This window comes from Callorhinus ursinus, unplaced genomic scaffold (assembly GCF_003265705.2).
Source record: "Callorhinus ursinus isolate GAN/ISIS: 27379988/994484 unplaced genomic scaffold, GSC_fseal_2.0 scaffold9, whole genome shotgun sequence".
In the NCBI taxonomy this organism is placed as follows: Eukaryota; Metazoa; Chordata; class Mammalia; order Carnivora; family Otariidae; genus Callorhinus; species Callorhinus ursinus.
In genome coordinates this window covers 17132894-17148263 of record NW_027397071.1, presented here as the reverse complement: position 1 = coordinate 17148263, position 15370 = coordinate 17132894, and the positions used below count along the sequence as shown (strand labels likewise).

At 38.6% G+C, this 15370-nt stretch overlaps 1 protein-coding gene across 11 annotated transcripts in view; it reads left to right on the top strand.

Moving 5' to 3' along the window:
• Positions 1-15370, top strand: part of CDC14A (cell division cycle 14A) — a 187759-nt gene that overhangs the window by 118978 nt on the left and 53411 nt on the right. For all 11 annotated transcript variants that reach the window (XR_012379345.1, XR_012379344.1, XR_012379343.1 and 8 more), the window contains one exon: positions 2990-3128. Coding sequence is in view for 4 of the 11 variants with exons in the window: in XM_073896238.1 (XP_073752339.1) it covers positions 2990-3128 (139 nt within the window). In the remaining 7 variants the exon portion in view is untranslated. The remainder of the gene's footprint in view (positions 1-2989; positions 3129-15370) is intronic.

Genomic DNA, 15370 nt, shown 5'->3' with positions numbered 1-15370 from the left:
TGTCTTTCTAATTCAGCTCCTCCTTTTTATCATCAAGGTCCATCCAGCCCCATCTGTGCCCCTCCCGGCCACCTCGCCCTCCTGCCCACCTCACCCTCCTGCCCCAGCCTCCTAGCTGTTCCCTGGCTCCCCACTCTGTACTTTCCAACATTGTCTGTGTGCTGCTTCCTGAGCATCTCCTTTTATCACAGTACTTTCTTGCCCCCAAATACATGGCAACTTTATTTTGCCCTTTACATTGGTTGAAGGAAAAAATACAGATTTTTTTTACATAATAGCAGTTGTATGTTTATTAGCTATTGATAATATCACGAATTCTGTAATACTTTTAAAATGACTTGAATTTTGTTCATCAAAGCATCATCTACATGTATTTGAGGAGTAATAATAATACATACACCCAGGAGATGTGACTTAACCGGTACTCAGAGCACGGTGGACCTGGTTCTGGAGACTCCTAATGATAACTCAGCGGTCCTTTATGTTTTTGGCCCACAACTTGGAATCTATTTCACCTAAGCTTGGGCCCTTCCACTTGACTCAGAGGTGCTCTATTTTCTGGCCTTTTCTGCCCATCCGACCTTATTCTGCACTCGACACACACTGACACATTCTTCAGCCAAGCTTTCATTCATCACACCCTTTGCTGAAAATATTCTGTGACCTTCCTATTCTTTAGAGTCTGCTAAAGTCCGTGTTAGCAATGACACATTCTTTGAAGACACCAGAGGCTCACACAGCGTCCCCCACTTTGTCTGAGAGCCCAGTTTCTTTGTTGTTGTTATCTTTCCCATTTCTTTGTTATTGTTTCCGGCTTGATATTCTGCAACTGCTCTGATACTCATCATGGTAAAAAATTATATCCTATACTTGCTTATATCCTTATCCTATGAGCAGAACCCTGTCCTGAGAATCTTGAATAAGCATTTGACTAGCTGAATTTAATGTCTAAAGACAGAGCTACTTTTTTTTTCTTTTCTTTTTTAAAGATTTATTTTTTTGAGGGAGAGAGAGTGTGTGAGTGCAAGTGGGCAGAGGGGCAGAGGGAGAGACTCTTCAAGCAGACTCCCCGCTGAGCATGGAGCCCGACATGGGGCTCAATCTCATGACCCATGAGATCATAACCTGAGCCGGATGCTCAATTGACTGAGCCACCCAGGCACCCCAGAGCCACTTTATTCTTCTATAAGAAAAAGTGTAGGGACATCTGAGTGGCTCAGTGCGTTAGCGTCTGCTTTTGGCTCAGGTCATGATCCCAGGGTCCTGGGATCGAGTCCTGTATTGGCTCCTTGCTCAGCAGGGAGCCTGCTTCTCCCTCTGCCTGCCGCTCCCCCTAGTTGTGTTCGCGCACTCCCCCTCTGACAAATAAATAAATAAAATCTTAAAAAAAAAAAGTGTATATGATACAAACAGATTTTAAGTAGTGGAAAAATAACTGCATACTGCTTTGCTCATGGGTGGTACGTAAATAAAAATTTATAGTACTGAATCTAACACCAAGAAGCCAGATATGGAAAGATTTAGAAAATGCTTGTAAATGAGCATTATTGGTTCAGTCCTATATACTTCTTGAGGGCAGGCATCCTGCTTGTCTTCATATTTCTGTTTTCAGATCTTTCACGGTGGCTTGTACACAGTTGGTCTCAATCAGTACCTGTAAGATGAGTGACAGGATGCGAGCCAAGAGTGGAAAGAATTCTGGGATGAGAATCAGGACGATGGAGGAATTTTAGTCCTGAATTCCATACTCACTTGTTATATGAGTCGGTTGGTTGGTATCTTTGGGCCTCCGTCGTTCTGGTATGTGAACAACCACCACTATTAAGAACCTGTGGCTTGATATAAAGTTTTTGAATATTTTTGCAAAAGGAGGAAATCAGTGTGTATTTTTTCAAAAAGATTGGCTAAAATGCAAATCAAGTCCTATCACTATTATTTATTTGGAGAGAGGGAAAAAATACAGCAATTGTTAAAAACACTTTGAAGAAATCAGAGCTCACCACAATAACCAGTATTTCACTGAAAGTCATTTTTTTGAAAGTCATTTCTAACTGTATTACTTAATCTTATGTAACAGAGAGTGCATTCAACATAAAGAACATAAGCTAACACCAAAGTTCTTAGAAAATGAAGGAGCCTGGGGAAATGAAATTTGAGCACTTCTGTTTGCTTTGTTGTTCCTCAGTGGACTGTGTACTCTCCCAAGGGCAGGGACCATATCTCTTTTATTTGTCACTGTGCCCCCAGCTCCTAGCACAGTACCTGGCAGGTCGTAGGTGCTCCATCCATACCTACTGACTGAGGAAATCATGAAATCCTGGGGTCTGATGGAGTGGCAGGGAGGTCAGACGACCATCTGATAAAGGTAGTTTTGAAACAGTTGTGGGCTAGGGAGTTGATGAGGCTTGGTGACATCTATGGTGTCTTCCAACTTTGATTCTATGATTCCTTATTCTGCAATAAGTTAAAAAAAAAAGCCACCCTAATCATTTAAACAAGATATAAGTGGGCCATGATAATATAATCAGTTACATGGCTGACTCAGAGGTCACACAGACAAACTATTAACTATAGATTCATCTCAGCCTGGGCTGGGGTCCAGGGTGGGGAGGGTGAAGACACCTGACAGGTGATATTTTGTAAGTGCTTGTCATGGAAACCCCATTGCTTTAACAATATCCACAATGATGGCCATTCCCAAAGGCCCCTGGGGGTTGAACTTGATCGTTTTTCAAGACCTTTGCTCTGATTTGTATATGTTCTTACATAGGCTTATTTTAATTCTATGATCTATTTTTAGAAGATTTCTTGAGTTAGAATTATCTTTTAACCCCACATCATGTAGAAAAGCATTACGTTATTGTCTGGGTTTACAACACTTGCATTATACTTGAAACCATTGCAGTTTCTGGGCAGGGTTTGATTTCGGGATTTTTGTGGGTACCTTTGCTATATTTTGTCTTTCTTGGTCTGTTTCCTTTTCTTGCAGCTGGTCTTGGAAGAACAGGGACATTGATAGCCTGTTATGTCATGAAACACTACAGGTTTACACACGCTGAAATAATTGCTTGGATCAGAATATGCCGGCCAGGCTCCATTATAGGACCCCAGCAGCACTTCCTGGAAGAGTAAGTATATGGCCTCCGTTACCATATTATGTCCTTGGTTCTGATCATTTCTACCTCGTGTTCTCCTGGCTGTGGACTGTGTCAAGCCTGTGCTCATAAAATGGCTGCACTGTGAGAGAAGTCTGTGCCTCTAATGGAATATTGTTGATTTGACAGCTAATGCATTCTAACTTTGTACCTTTTTTATCTCTCAGATCAGGTGAGAGAAGAAAATCACAGAGCCATCTCTGCCTACCTTTTTTCTGTCATTTTCTATGTGTGATCTGGCTACAGTGCAATTTTCTTATGTCATCCTACTTGACACTTTTCATTCTTTTCTTTTGTTTGCGTGTCTAAAAGCAGAATGAAAAAAACCACAACTAAGGTCCGTCAGTGATTTGGGTGACATTGCTGCTTTCCTGACAATGAACTAAACTGCTAAAGTAGCTGCAACTTACGAGTTACCAAGGAAGAAAAAAGAGAACTGGGTTTTAGTCCTGGCCATGCCACTAAATGGTTTTATGACCATTATTTGGAAGAATACTTATAAATTCATTCATTCATTCATTCATTCCATTCATTTGCATATGCATGAACTATTTGTCAAACCCCAGCCCATAAGGTGGAGAGATTTAACTCCTAAAAGAACAATCCTTTCAAAATTTTAGAAATTACCACTGATTTATCCATTAATAAAATGAGGAGATGAAATTAACATTAGCTGGTTTAGGTCCAGCTCTAAAATATTACCAATGATATCTTATTAAGAAATTTTACTTTTTTCTTTTTATGCTGTGATAGCTGTATCTTGAATAGCATTCTTTTTTATATAATTAATTTCTTTTCCCGTTTAAGTCTCTTTCTATTGGGTGAGAAACAAATGATTGTGACTTTCACAGAAAAGATGCTCTAAGTAAGTCATAAGCATCTGAAATGGTTAAAAGGATTTGAAGAATCCTCAGAAGCTGAGGAACTACTTCAGCTGCCGGCCCCAGGGGTTGTGGGAGGGGGGAGGAGATAAGAACACAGTGCTGGAAATGTGAATTTATATCTTTGCTTCAAAGAATGAAATAGAAGTGTAATGAATACACAAGAAAAAATACCAAGAACGGGATCATTAAGAAGGCAGAGGTTCCTAGGGTTGGCCTATGAGATACAAATAAAGTAATTCTATTATTATAGAGATTTATTCTTTATCAGATTCTCAGTGAGTGTTTCCTCTGCTTTATGAGTGCCTAGAGCCTGGAGCTTGGTGCTGTATATCTGCCAGGGGCTTGTTGTACTAACTGCTCTCTAAAGTTAAGTAAATTAGGATTAGGAAACAGAAACCAAGACGCTACTAAACCTGCTTCTTTAAGAAGATCCATCAATCTCTTAAAACCGTTGTTGGGAAGAATGTGCATTCATTAGGTACCTACTGAATACTCACCTTGCTCCCAGCACTCTGCTAGGTGTGGCTCCCAGAGTGAGGGGATGTAGCTGAGAATTGTACCTCGTGTTCTCTCGGGGTGTCCAATACCACAACCCTCCCACCTCATGCCTGTACATGCCCCCTACCTCCCTCCCTACTATGCCTCTTCTCTCTGCCACATCTCAAAATTTTTTAACAGAAGAAATTAGGTTATGAGGCAAAAAGGCACTCTACACTGAAAAAAGGTGTTTGGTTTTTTTTTTCCATTTCATTTCAGCTAGGAAACTCAGGATATTTCCTTTGGTGTGAGTCCATATTATAGTTTTCTTTTTTTTTTTTTTTTTTTTTTTTTTTAAAGATTTTATTTATTTATTTGAGAGAGAGAGAGAATGAGAGATAGAGAGCACATGAGAGGGAAGAGGGTCAGCGGGAGAAGCAGACTCCCCGCTGAGCAGGGAGCCCGACGCGGGACTCGATCCCGGGACTCCAGGATCATGACCTGAGCCGAAGGCAGTTGCTTAACCAACTGAGCCACCCAGGCGCCCCATATTATAGTTTTCTAAGTATTTTTCTGTAAGAACTGAGGTGCAGAAATGACTTCCTTGCATAACTGAAGCATTAAAATCAGTCATTAATTGAAGTTATTCAATTAAGATCAGGCCTAGAATAAGTCATTAATGCTTAGGTCAGAACCTTCCTGAAGGCAGTCTTTGAGGCACTAGACCTTCCATGTTTTGCAGTATTTCTCATGGAGCTAGCATTGGGAAAATGCCTGCATCATTTCCTAGGCTTTATTAGATCACCTCCACCAAGGTAGGGGTTTAATCTGCTTTATGCTTTGAGTGGTACCAGAGGTTCTATTGTGCTTTACTTGACTGTGTATGCTTCTCCCTTGTTCTCTTCTCCTCTTGTTTTTTTTTCCTTTCCAAGGAAAGAAAAATGTACCCCGTAGCAGAAGACATTGCTTAGTGCATTTGTGACATTCATTCATCTGACAGAGATTTATTAGATGTGCACTCTCTGTCAGGCCGTGCTCCTGGGCCTGGGGTGGCAGCAGGGAACATGCCAGACACGGTGCTTTACTCACAGGTGTAATATCTCTAGTGGAAGGAGCAGACAATGAACAAGCGTGTAAGTTTATAGACGAGATCATTTCTGACAGCAGTATGAACAGTGGAGACTAGCAGTAGGGGAGGGGGGTGATTACAGGGGATGGGAGAGCACTTTGGCCAAGGAGGGCTTCTTGAAAGAGAGTCAGAACCTCGAGGGTGGAAGGAATCTGTGCTGGTGGTCTGAATTGTGTCCTGGGTAGCAGGCACGCGGAGGTCCCGAGATGGGAACGTGCACCATTTCTGAAGCCCAGAAAGAAGGCTAGTGTGGGTAGAATACAATGAGCTGGAGTGGGTGGCTTGAGAGGTTGGCTCAGTCAATTTTCACTAAGTGAACATACCCCTGTAACCACATTGCAAATCAGGAAATAGAACAATTAGCAGCATCCAGAAGCCTCCCTTGTACTCCTTCCATTCACTACCCAGTTCTTCTGCCTGTGTGACCATTACGCTTACTTCCAACATTACAGATGAGTTTTGCCTGATTGTAACCTTACACAAATGGAATCAGTATGTATGTCTGGCTTCTCTCAGTCAGCATTATTTTATTGTTATGTGTAAAAGTAGTGTGTTCATTTTTATTGCTGGATAAAATTCCATTGTTTGAATACATAGTATTTTAGCTCTTCTGTTGATGGATATTTAAGTTATGTCCAGTTTGGGGCTATTTCATATCTTTGGTATATCTATCTGTTGGATGAATACCTGTGAGTGGAACATTCAGTTATAGCAGATATCACTAAAGACTTTTCCAAAGTAGGTCTGCCACCTTAGATTCCTTTCAACAGCGGGTGGGAGTTCTACTTTCTTCACATACTTACTAATACTTGATATTGTCAGTTTTTTAAAGTTAAGTCATTATACTCTGCTCGTAGTGGTATTTCACTTTGTAGTTTTAATTTGCTCTTCACTGATAGCTAATGTGGTTGAACTTTTCGTGTATTTGTTAGCCATTTGTGTATTCTCTCTTTTTAAAAAAAAGATTTTATTTATTCATTTGAGAGAGAGAGAGAGCACAAGTCGGGTGGAGAGTTAGAAGGAGAGAGAGGAGCAGGCTCCCCGCTGAGTAGGGAGCCCAGTGTGGGACTCGATCCCAGCCAGGATCCTGGGATCACGACCTGAGCTGAAGGCAGATGCTTAACCAACTGAGCCACCCAGGCGCCCCTGTGTTTTCTCTTTTATGAAATATATTTTCAAATCTCTTACCCATCTTTCTACCAGACTTTTTCTTGTCAATGTATAGGAGTCTCAATATTCTGGCTACATGCACACTGTCCATTCTATGTAATGCAAATATATTCTGCTTCTCTTGGGGTTTGCTTTTTCACTCCGTAGTGTGTTTTGAATAGAATTTCTTGTGAGTTAAGATCCACTCTCTTAGAACTTTAAAATATGCAAATACAGTAGTATTAACTAGTCATCATGCTGTATATTATATCATCAGGACTTATTTATCTTATAACTGGAAGTTTGTACGTTTTGACCCCCGTCACCCATTTCTCTCACCCCCCACCTCTGGCAATCACCGATCTGTTATCTGTATCTATGAACTTGTTGTTTTTTTTTTTTTTTTTTAGATTCCACATATAAATAAGATCATATAGTATTTGTTTTCTCTGTATGACTTATTTCACTTAGCATAATGCCCTCAAGGTCCATCCATGTTGTTACAAGATTTCCTTTGTTTTTATGGCTGAATAATATTTAATTATATATATATAATACATTTTCTCCATTCATCCATCAGTGGATGAAGCTTCAATTATTTCTATGTTTAGCTATTATAAATAATGCTATAACGAACATGGGGGTACAGATATCTTTTTGAGTTAGTGTTTTCATTTTCTTCGGATGAATACACAGAAGTGCAAACGCTGGATCATGTGGTAGTTCTGTTTTAAATTTTTTGAGGAACCTCCATACTCTTTTCCATAGTAGCTGCACCAATTTACATTCACCCCCACAGCACACTGAGGTTCCCTTTTAGTCATTTTCTGATTTCTAATGCCATAGATTTGTTTTACTTGTTCTTGGGCTTTGTTTTCTTCTCAGAATATTGTTTTTGAGATAGATTCATGTTAAGTATGTCAGTAGTATGTTTCTTTTTATTACTTAGTATTACACTGTATGAAAATATCATGATATATTGACCCATACAACTGTTGATGGGTATTTGGGTGATGTGTAGTTTTTGGTTTTTATGAATGAAACTGCTGTGAATATTCTTCTACAAGTCTTTTTGTGGACATATGTCTTCATTTCCTTTATTTAAATACCTAGGAATGAAGGTCGCTGGATCATAGGGTTAGATATAGTTTAACTTTATGAGGAATGATTTTCCAAGGTGGTTGAATCATTTTATATGCTACTTGTAGGAATATGAGTTCTAATTGTTCCACATCTTTGCCAACATTTTGTTTTGTAAACTTGTTTTTTGGGTAGGAGTGGAGTCATTCTAGTTGGTGTGAAATAGTGTCTCAATTTGTATTTTCCTGATGACTAATGATGTTGAACGTTTTTTCATATACATGTGTATCTTTGGTGAGATGTTTGGCTAAGTCTTTGCCTATTTAAAATTTTATTTTCTTTTTGTTAATTGTGGTGGTTCTTTATATATTTTATGTTATTATTTTATTTTCAAAATATATTTTGTTTCTTTCCCAAATGTTTTTTGCAGAATTTCCAAGGTATTATTTTATTTTAAAAATACTTGTTGAGGTTAGTATAAAACCATTATTTTTCACAGTACTATATACAGAGCTGATTGAAAATATATTGTTTTTCTACAGATTATTTAATATTAGGAAGAGCATTTTTAAAAAGTTGCGTGTTGCAGCTTTACAACAGGCATTTCTGCTTTTCATTAAGATTTGTTTTTTTGAAGATTGTATTTATTTATTTGAGAGACAGAGAGAGAGCATGAGCAGGGGGTAACACGTGGGGGCAGAGGGAGAAGCAGACTCCCAGCAGAGCAGGGAGCCAGACACAGGGCTCAATCCCAGGACCCTGAGATCATGACCTGAGCCAAAGGCAGATGCTTAACTGACTGAGCCACCCAGGCGTCCCAGTGAGATTTTTTTTTAATTGAGGTATAACTGAATGTAACATTATATTAATTTCAGGTGTACAACATGATGATTTGATATTTGTATATATATATGTTTTAGATACAAGTCTTTTGTCAGATACATTGTGCTGTATGTCTTTTAATGAACAGAATTTAAAATTTTGCTGAAATTGATTTTTGAAAATTAACCATGTATCTTGCAACCTTACTAATTTCACTTATTAGTTCTGGTAGTTTTCCTTTTTTTCTTTATTGCTGAGATTTCCAGTACAATGTTAGTTGGTGAAAATGGACATCCTGGTCTTGCTCTCGATGTTAGAGAGACAGCATTCATTCTTTCCCCACTCAATGTGATGTGGGGCCTTCACAGATGACTTTTATCTGAATGAGGAAATTTCCTCCCATTTCTAGTTTATTGAGAGTTTCTATTAATAATGGGTATTGATTTTGTCAGTTTTTTCTACATCTATCAAGATAATCATATAATTTTTTCTCCTTTGTTCTGCTAAATGTGAATCACATTGCTCTTCATCATAATGGTCATGATGTGCTTTTACGTCTCATATGGATGGATTTGATATGCTGATATTTTCTTAGGGATTTTTGTGTTCATGTTCATGAAAGGTAATGATATGTGATTTTCTCTTCTTGTAATACTTTTAAGTTTCAGTATCAGGGTTATGCGGACTTCATAAGATGAATTGTGAAGCATTTTCATCTTTATTTTCTGAAAAGAATATTATAAGATGGTATTACTGTATTTGAGGGGTGGGAAGGGAAATTAGGAGATGTAAGTGTCATTTGGAGATAAGGGTCTAGTTGATGTTGGATGACCTGGAAGGGTTGGTCTTGGGATATGACAGGGGTAAACCAAAGTGTGTGCCATGATGGGTTTGGTTCTGAAAGTCTTTTAGAGCCAAGTGGGTCATCAGTAGAGGCCATGGGGTATGGGCCATCAGATGACTTTCTATTAAGCAATTCCTGGGGTTATGGTGGCCAAGGGGATGAGTGAAGATCCCCACTGGGACCACTTGCTTAGGTGTCTAGAAGGGAAGTGTGGGGTACCTACATAATCTCTGCTGCACTGCAGGGTGGTGCTGTGGCCCACTGGGGGCAGGCACCAGGTCACAGGGAGCCTAAGATGCCATGGTGACTACACACTTCTGTTCACTTCCTTCCCTGACTATTTTTTTTAAAGATTTTATTTATTTATTTTTTAGAGAGAGAGAGGAGTGCAAACAAATAGGGGGAGGGGGACTAGAGAGGTAAGAGAGTGAATATCAAGCAGACTCTGTGCTGAGTATGGGCCCTATCGCGGGGCTTGATCCCATGAGCCTGAGATCATGACCTGAGCCAAAACCAAGAGTTGAAGACTTAACCAACTGAGCCACCCAGGCGCCGCCTGACTACTTTTAACCATCCTGTCTGGAAAGTTTATTTCACATTTTATGTGCCTTTCTCTAAACATTCTAAACATAACCTCAACCCTTCTCCTAATTTATTTATATAAATTTATATATATACACACACACAAACACATATACTGTTAATTAAAATTTTTATTTTAATTAAAGATTAAATTTAATTAAAATTTAATTAAAGATTAACATACATTTGTAAAAAATAATAGAGAGGGCTCCTATGTATTTACCCACTTTCCCCGAATGCTAACATCTTGCAAAATTATAGAATAACATCATAATCAAGATATTGACATTGATAGAGTTAAGACATAGAGACCTGTCACCACAAAGAGTTCCTCACATGGCCTTTGTATAGCCACACTCATGTTTTTCCTGCCCTTATCCCCTTGTTACCTTTTTTTTTTTTTAAGTTTTTTTTTTTTAATTTTATTTATTTATTTGAGAGAGAGAGAATGAGAGATAGAGAGCACGAGAGGGAAGAGGGTCAGAGGGAGAAGCAGACTCCCCACTGAGCGGGGAGCCCGATGCGGGACTCGATCCCGGGACTCCAGGATCATGACCTGAGCCGAAGGCAGTCGCTTAACCAACTGAGCCACCCAGGCGCCCCCCTTGTTACCTTTTGACAACTGCTGATCTGTTTTCCATTTATATATTTTGTCATTTTGAGAATGTTACATATATGGAATCATAGAGCATGCAACCTTTTAGGCTTGGCATTTTTTTATTCAGTGTAATTCTCTGGAGGTTCATCCAGGCTGTTGCACATATCAGTAACTTGTTCCTTTTTTTTTTTTTTAACTATTTATTTATTTGAGAGAGAGAGAGTGCATCTATGAGTAGGAGGGGCAGAGGGAGAGGGAGAGAGAGAATCCCAAGCAGACTCCCCACTGAGCGCAGAGTCCAGCGCAGGGCTCGATCCCACCACCCTGAGATCGTGACCTGAGCTGAAATCAAGAATTGGGTGCTCAAGTGATTGAGCCACCCAGGCGCCCCTCACTTGTTCCTTTTTATGGCTGAGTAGTATTCCAGGGTATGAATGTACTACTGTTTGTTAACCGTGAAGGATAGCTGGGCTGTTTACAGTTTTGGGCTATTATGAATAAAGATGCTATAAATGTTTGTATATAGGTTTTTGTGTGAACATAAGTTTTCATTTCTCTGGGATAAGTGCCCAAGACTGCAGTTGGTAAGTTGTATGGTACATGTTTAGTTTTATAAGAAACTGTCAAACTGTTTTCTAGAGTGGCTGTTTCATTTTACATTCTCACTAGCAATGCATGAATGATTTTTTCTTTATATTTGCCAGCATTTGGTGGTGTTGCTGTTTTGTTTTAGCCACTCTGATAAGTATGTAATGATATGTCATTATGGTTTTAAATTGCATTCCCCTAGTAAGTAATTGTAAACAACTTCTCATGTACTTATTTGCCATCCATGTATCTTTTTGTTGAAGTGTCTGTTCAAATCCTTTGTCCCTTCTTACTGAGTTGTTTTCTTATTATTGCATTTTGAGAGTTTTTTTTAAAAGATTTTATTTATTTATTTGAGAGACAGAGAGCAGAGCGAGAGAGAGAGCACGAGTGGTGGGGAGGAGTAGAGGGAGAGGGAGAAGCAGACTCCCCACTGATTAGGGAACTCATCCTAGGACCCTGAGATCATGACCTGAGCCAAAGGCAGATGCTTAACTGACTGAGGCACCCAGGTGCCCCTTGAGAAGTTCCTTATACATTCTAGGTCCTAGTTTTTTGTCTGATAAATATTTTGAAAATATTTTCTCTCAGTCTATAACTTGTCTTTCATTCTCTTAATAGGCTCTTTCACAGAGGAAAAATTTTAAATTTTGATGAAGTCCCATTTATCATTTTTTCCCTTTTTTAGATCAAGCTTTTAGTATCAAATCTAAGATCTCTCTGCTTAGCTCTTAGATCACCAGAATTTCTCATGTTTTTTCTAAAAGGTTTGTAGTTAGGTGTTTTCATTTAAGTTGGTGATTCATTTTGAGTTAATTTTTGTATGAGGCGTGAGACTTAGGTTAAGGTTCATTTCTTTTTGCCTATGGATGTCCAGTTGCTCTGGCACTCTTTGTTGGAAAGGTTATATTTTCTCCATTGAATTGCTTTGACATCTTTGTTAAAAATTAGATGGGCATAGGTATGGATCTATTTCTTTGTTCTTTATTCTGTTTGTTCCATTGGTCCTTCTTCTAATACCACACTCTCTGGATAAACTGTACCTATATAGTGAGTGAGCCTTCGTGTCGGAAGAGTGGTTCCTCCTACTTTCTCCTTCTTTAACAAAATTGTCTTAGCAATGCCAGACCTTTTCTTTTCTATGTAAATTTTAGAATAATCTTGTCCATATCTACAAAAAAATCATGCTGCGATTTTGATAGGAATGTGTTAAATCTCTATCTATATCGGTTTGGGGAGAATTGACATCTTTAGTACTGTTGAGTCTTCCAATCCATAAACACAGTATGTGTCTTCATTTATTTAGATCTCTTTTGATTTCTTTCATCAGTAATGTGTAGCTTTCAGCTTACAAGTCTTGTTTTGTTGGATTTACATTTAAGTATTTTGTGTTTTTTGGCATTATTATAAATAGTATTATATTTTAAATTTCAAAGTTCATGTGTTCATCACTAGTATGTATAAAAAATTGATTTTCTACTTATGTTTATTTTATATCCTAAACTTAGGGAGGTGTGTGTGTGTGTGTGTGTGTGTGCGCGTGTACATGTGCACACATGAATTCCTGGGGATTTCTGCAAAGACAATCATGTTATCTACAAATAGGGACAGTTTTATTTCCTTTCCAATCTGCATGTCTTGTCTTTTCTTCCCTTGGTGTATAGTCTGAACTTTTAGCGCTATGATGAATAAGAGTGGTGAGAGCAGACATTCTTCATTTGTTCCTAATCTTTGGGTTGGGGGGAAGCATTCACCATTAAATATAATGTTAATTAGAGGCTTGCTATAGATGTACTTTATCAAGTGGAGGAAGTTCCCCTCTCTTTTCCAGAGAGTTTTATCATGAATGAGTATGGAATTTTGTCATGCTTTTTCTGCATTGATTGATAATGTCATTTTCTTTTTTAATAGAGGTTTTTTTTTTTAAGATTTTTTATTTATTTATTTGAGAGAGAGAGAATGAGAGAGTTCACGAGAGGGAAGAGGGTCAGAGGGAGAAGCAGACTCCCCGCTGAGCAGGGAGCCCGATGCGGGACTCGATCCCGGGACTCCAGGATCATGACCTGAGCCGAAGGCAGTCGCTTAACCAACTGAGCCACCCAGGCGCCCGATAATGTCATTTTCTTCGTTAGCCTGTTAATTTGGTGGATTGCATTGATCTAAAAAAAAATATTGAATAAGCCTTGCATCCCAGGAATAAACCCCACTCAATATATTATAAATGGGGATCTTGCAAATGTGATCAAGTTAAGGATCTTGAAGTGGAATGATTGTCCTGGATCAGTCTGGTAGGTTCAATCTAATCACAGGGATGCAGGAGGAGTCAATTAAAAGAAATGTGATGTTGGAAACAGAGATTGAATTGATGTACTTTGCAGCTGGAGGAAGGGGCCATAAACCAAGAAATACGAGCAGCCACTGGTGGCTGAAAAAGGAAGGAAACAGATTCTCCTGTGGAGCCTCCAGAAAGAACCAACCCTGCCAATACCTTGACTTTAGCTCAGTGAGACTGATGTTGGCCTTCTGACTTCCAGAACTGCGTGGAAGTAAATATGTCTTCTGAGCCATGAGGTGTGTGGTAATTTGTTACAGCAGCTTTGTGTAGATAGGAAACTCATATATCTGTGTAGACAGTGTACACTGGTGTGGATAGTCAGGAAATAGGTACAGTAAGATACACAGATCCTCTGTGAGCATGGGCATTCTGAACTTTTCTTATTCATCGTATTTCTACTTTAGGCTATTTAAAGTAAGAGAGTCCTGAGATACACACATTATTTAAAGAATTCTGGACTGCAGCAATGTGTAAGATGAACCAGGTGGAGGGAGACTGAAGAGAGACTATTGTCATCTAAAGGGGACAGCTCTTGTTGAAGGGGCCAGAAGTTAGACTGGGGACTTAAGACAGGTGGGTACCAGAAAGTCAGTCTCAGGCTTTGAAGCCTGACTAATGGTAGGAGAGGTGAAGGGCTTTGAAGCCTGACTAATGGTAGGAGAGGTGAAGAGAGTGACACCATCGATGACGCAAAAGCATGAATAAGTAACACATTCATTAGGAGAGAAGTAAGAGGATTAAAAAGTTTTCTGACAGGTTTTCATCTGTCAAAAATGACTGCGCAACTTAGAGGGATTGTATTCTTTCAGAGGTGAAAAATCCAATCATTGCCTTTTAGGTAATGTTAATTCTAAATCTATGACTTTAGGGAAGCACATCCTGCGAGTCCTTGAAGACTAAAATATGGCCGGGTGTTGGATATCTTCATCTTGAAGAAAGCTTCCTCTTATTTCACCAGCAGTAAGAAGGATGTTTATTAACATCCTTGTGAGTTGATGAATTTATGTATTGGCAGATCAAGACCTCTTCTTTGTTATGTCTGAAATCTCATATTTAATTTTTTTTCTAGGGTATAAATAAAGTTGTTTACGAAACAACCATCAAGTTGTTTTTCTTCTATATAAAACTGTTGTTCTTAAGCTAAAAAGTCCATTCTGAACCCAAAATATGTGTTCTATCAGACATCCTCAAAGTTTTTAAAATGAGGCACAAACACATCTCTTTTATTATTGAGCCAAGTTTAAACTCATCCTTCTCGGGGACAGCCTGTGGAAGTACAGAGGTGGGACCAGGCTGCTTTTATGACTTGTTTGATTCTGTTTATTGAATGTTCAGTTTGTGGCACTATGCAGACCTCTGGATCATGATCCATTAAAGCTTTCATTCATTCATTCATTAGAAAGGACTTCAGCCCATGGAGATTCTTTACAATGGGGCATGATATAATGTTTTATTTTTATTTATGTATTTATTTTTAATTTAAAAATTTAAAAATTTTTATTAAGATGTAGTTGACATGTAACATTATATTAGTTTCAGGTGTACAATATAATATTTGATAATTGTATATATTGTGAAATAATCACCACCATAAGTCTAGTTAACATCCATCACCACAACATAGTTATGAATTTCTTTTTCATGTGATGAGAACTTTCAAGATTTATTCTCTTAACAGCTTTCAGTTATACAGTATGGTGTTATTAACTATAGTCAGTCTCCATGCT